This window comes from Sinocyclocheilus grahami, unplaced genomic scaffold (genome assembly GCF_001515645.1).
Source record: "Sinocyclocheilus grahami isolate Dianchi unplaced genomic scaffold, SAMN03320097.WGS_v1.1 scaffold4610.1, whole genome shotgun sequence".
NCBI classification, from domain to species: domain Eukaryota; kingdom Metazoa; phylum Chordata; class Actinopteri; order Cypriniformes; family Cyprinidae; genus Sinocyclocheilus; species Sinocyclocheilus grahami.
In genome coordinates, this window is record NW_015509518.1 from 11,543 (window position 1) to 12,697 (window position 1,155).

Sequence of the window (1,155 nt, forward strand, 5' to 3'; positions counted from 1 at the left end):
TATCTGTCTAGCATGTTCTACCATATCTTTTTTTAATTTTACCATTTTAATTAATTTTGTCACCTCCAGCTCCTGTAGTGGTTGCAGTGACTGTGAATGGATCTGGTTATGCCTCGGATATCTTTAGGGACATCGCAGCCTCATTTGACGTCCTGCAGAAAGGAAACATGACTGTGCTTAGCAAGAAATGTCTCATGAAGCCTTTGGAGCCAGATTACATGAGATACCTGCTCATTGGTACAACTACAATACCAGTACAATTAGACATTTGTACAAAAAAATGAAAAACATCCAACTGTCAGTCTAATGACTCCTGGTGGTCACGACTGGAACAACAGATGGAACGTACTACAATCAAACCACAGCCACAACCACAAATACTAACACAAATGACCTAATGATATCTTTGTCAATTCGAAGTGTATTTAAGATAATTATACTGAAACTTTAACTAGAATGCAACTTCTGTTATTGTACAACTGTGCTAGTCATCACAACTCAGTGATAGTAAAAAATATTAGATATATGCAAAAATGTAACTTTTATTTGGTTATATGTCTGACCTTTGTCTTCCCTCCCTCCAAACAAAGGTCTTCTTTATGGCTTCACTCTGTTTATTGTGATTGCCGGTGGCTACGCCAAACGTTTACAGAGATTTGTGTGTGCCAGGTACCATCCTGAAAGAGAGAAAGTAAGAAAACAAAAGATTCACCCCCCACCCCCACCCCTAAATATAAAGCATTTTATCAATTATTTACTATGCTGGTCACCTTGAGACTTTTTTAATGCTTGTAAAATTTGATCTATAAAGAATTATGTCTCATGGAGGAGAAACACTTATGTGTACAGGTCTGGTTGTAAAAAGACAATGACTGAGCTCATTTATTTTCAGTTTGCTTTAATTATGAATTTATTATCCATATTAATTCAATTCTTAAAGTAACAGAAACTTAGTGTATACTAACTGTGTGCATGTTGCAGAAGAGAATCCAGTACCTCCACAGGCATATTCTCACTCAGCGCGGGTCTTTAGGAAAAGCCCTACTGAGGGCTGTACAACGAAACAGTATAGACCAGCAACATGATGGCATTATACTAACATTGGCCAAACGGTGAGTATAAACCACTATAAAAATCACTGTAACACACTGACTT

General features: G+C 37.1%; 1 protein-coding gene across 1 annotated transcript in view; it reads left to right on the forward strand.

Annotated features, from left to right (window-relative positions):
• Nucleotides 1-64: 64 nt before the first annotated feature.
• dcst2 (DC-STAMP domain containing 2) overlaps nucleotides 65-1,155 on the forward strand; it is a gene marked incomplete at its 3' end in the record, with an annotated part of 2,458 nt that continues 1,367 nt past the window's right edge. Inside the window, exons 1-3 of the mRNA XM_016263029.1 lie at nucleotides 65-237; nucleotides 591-691; nucleotides 982-1,112. Of these exons, the coding sequence (XP_016118515.1) occupies nucleotides 168-237; nucleotides 591-691; nucleotides 982-1,112 (302 nt within the window). The remainder of the gene's footprint in view (nucleotides 238-590; nucleotides 692-981; nucleotides 1,113-1,155) is intronic.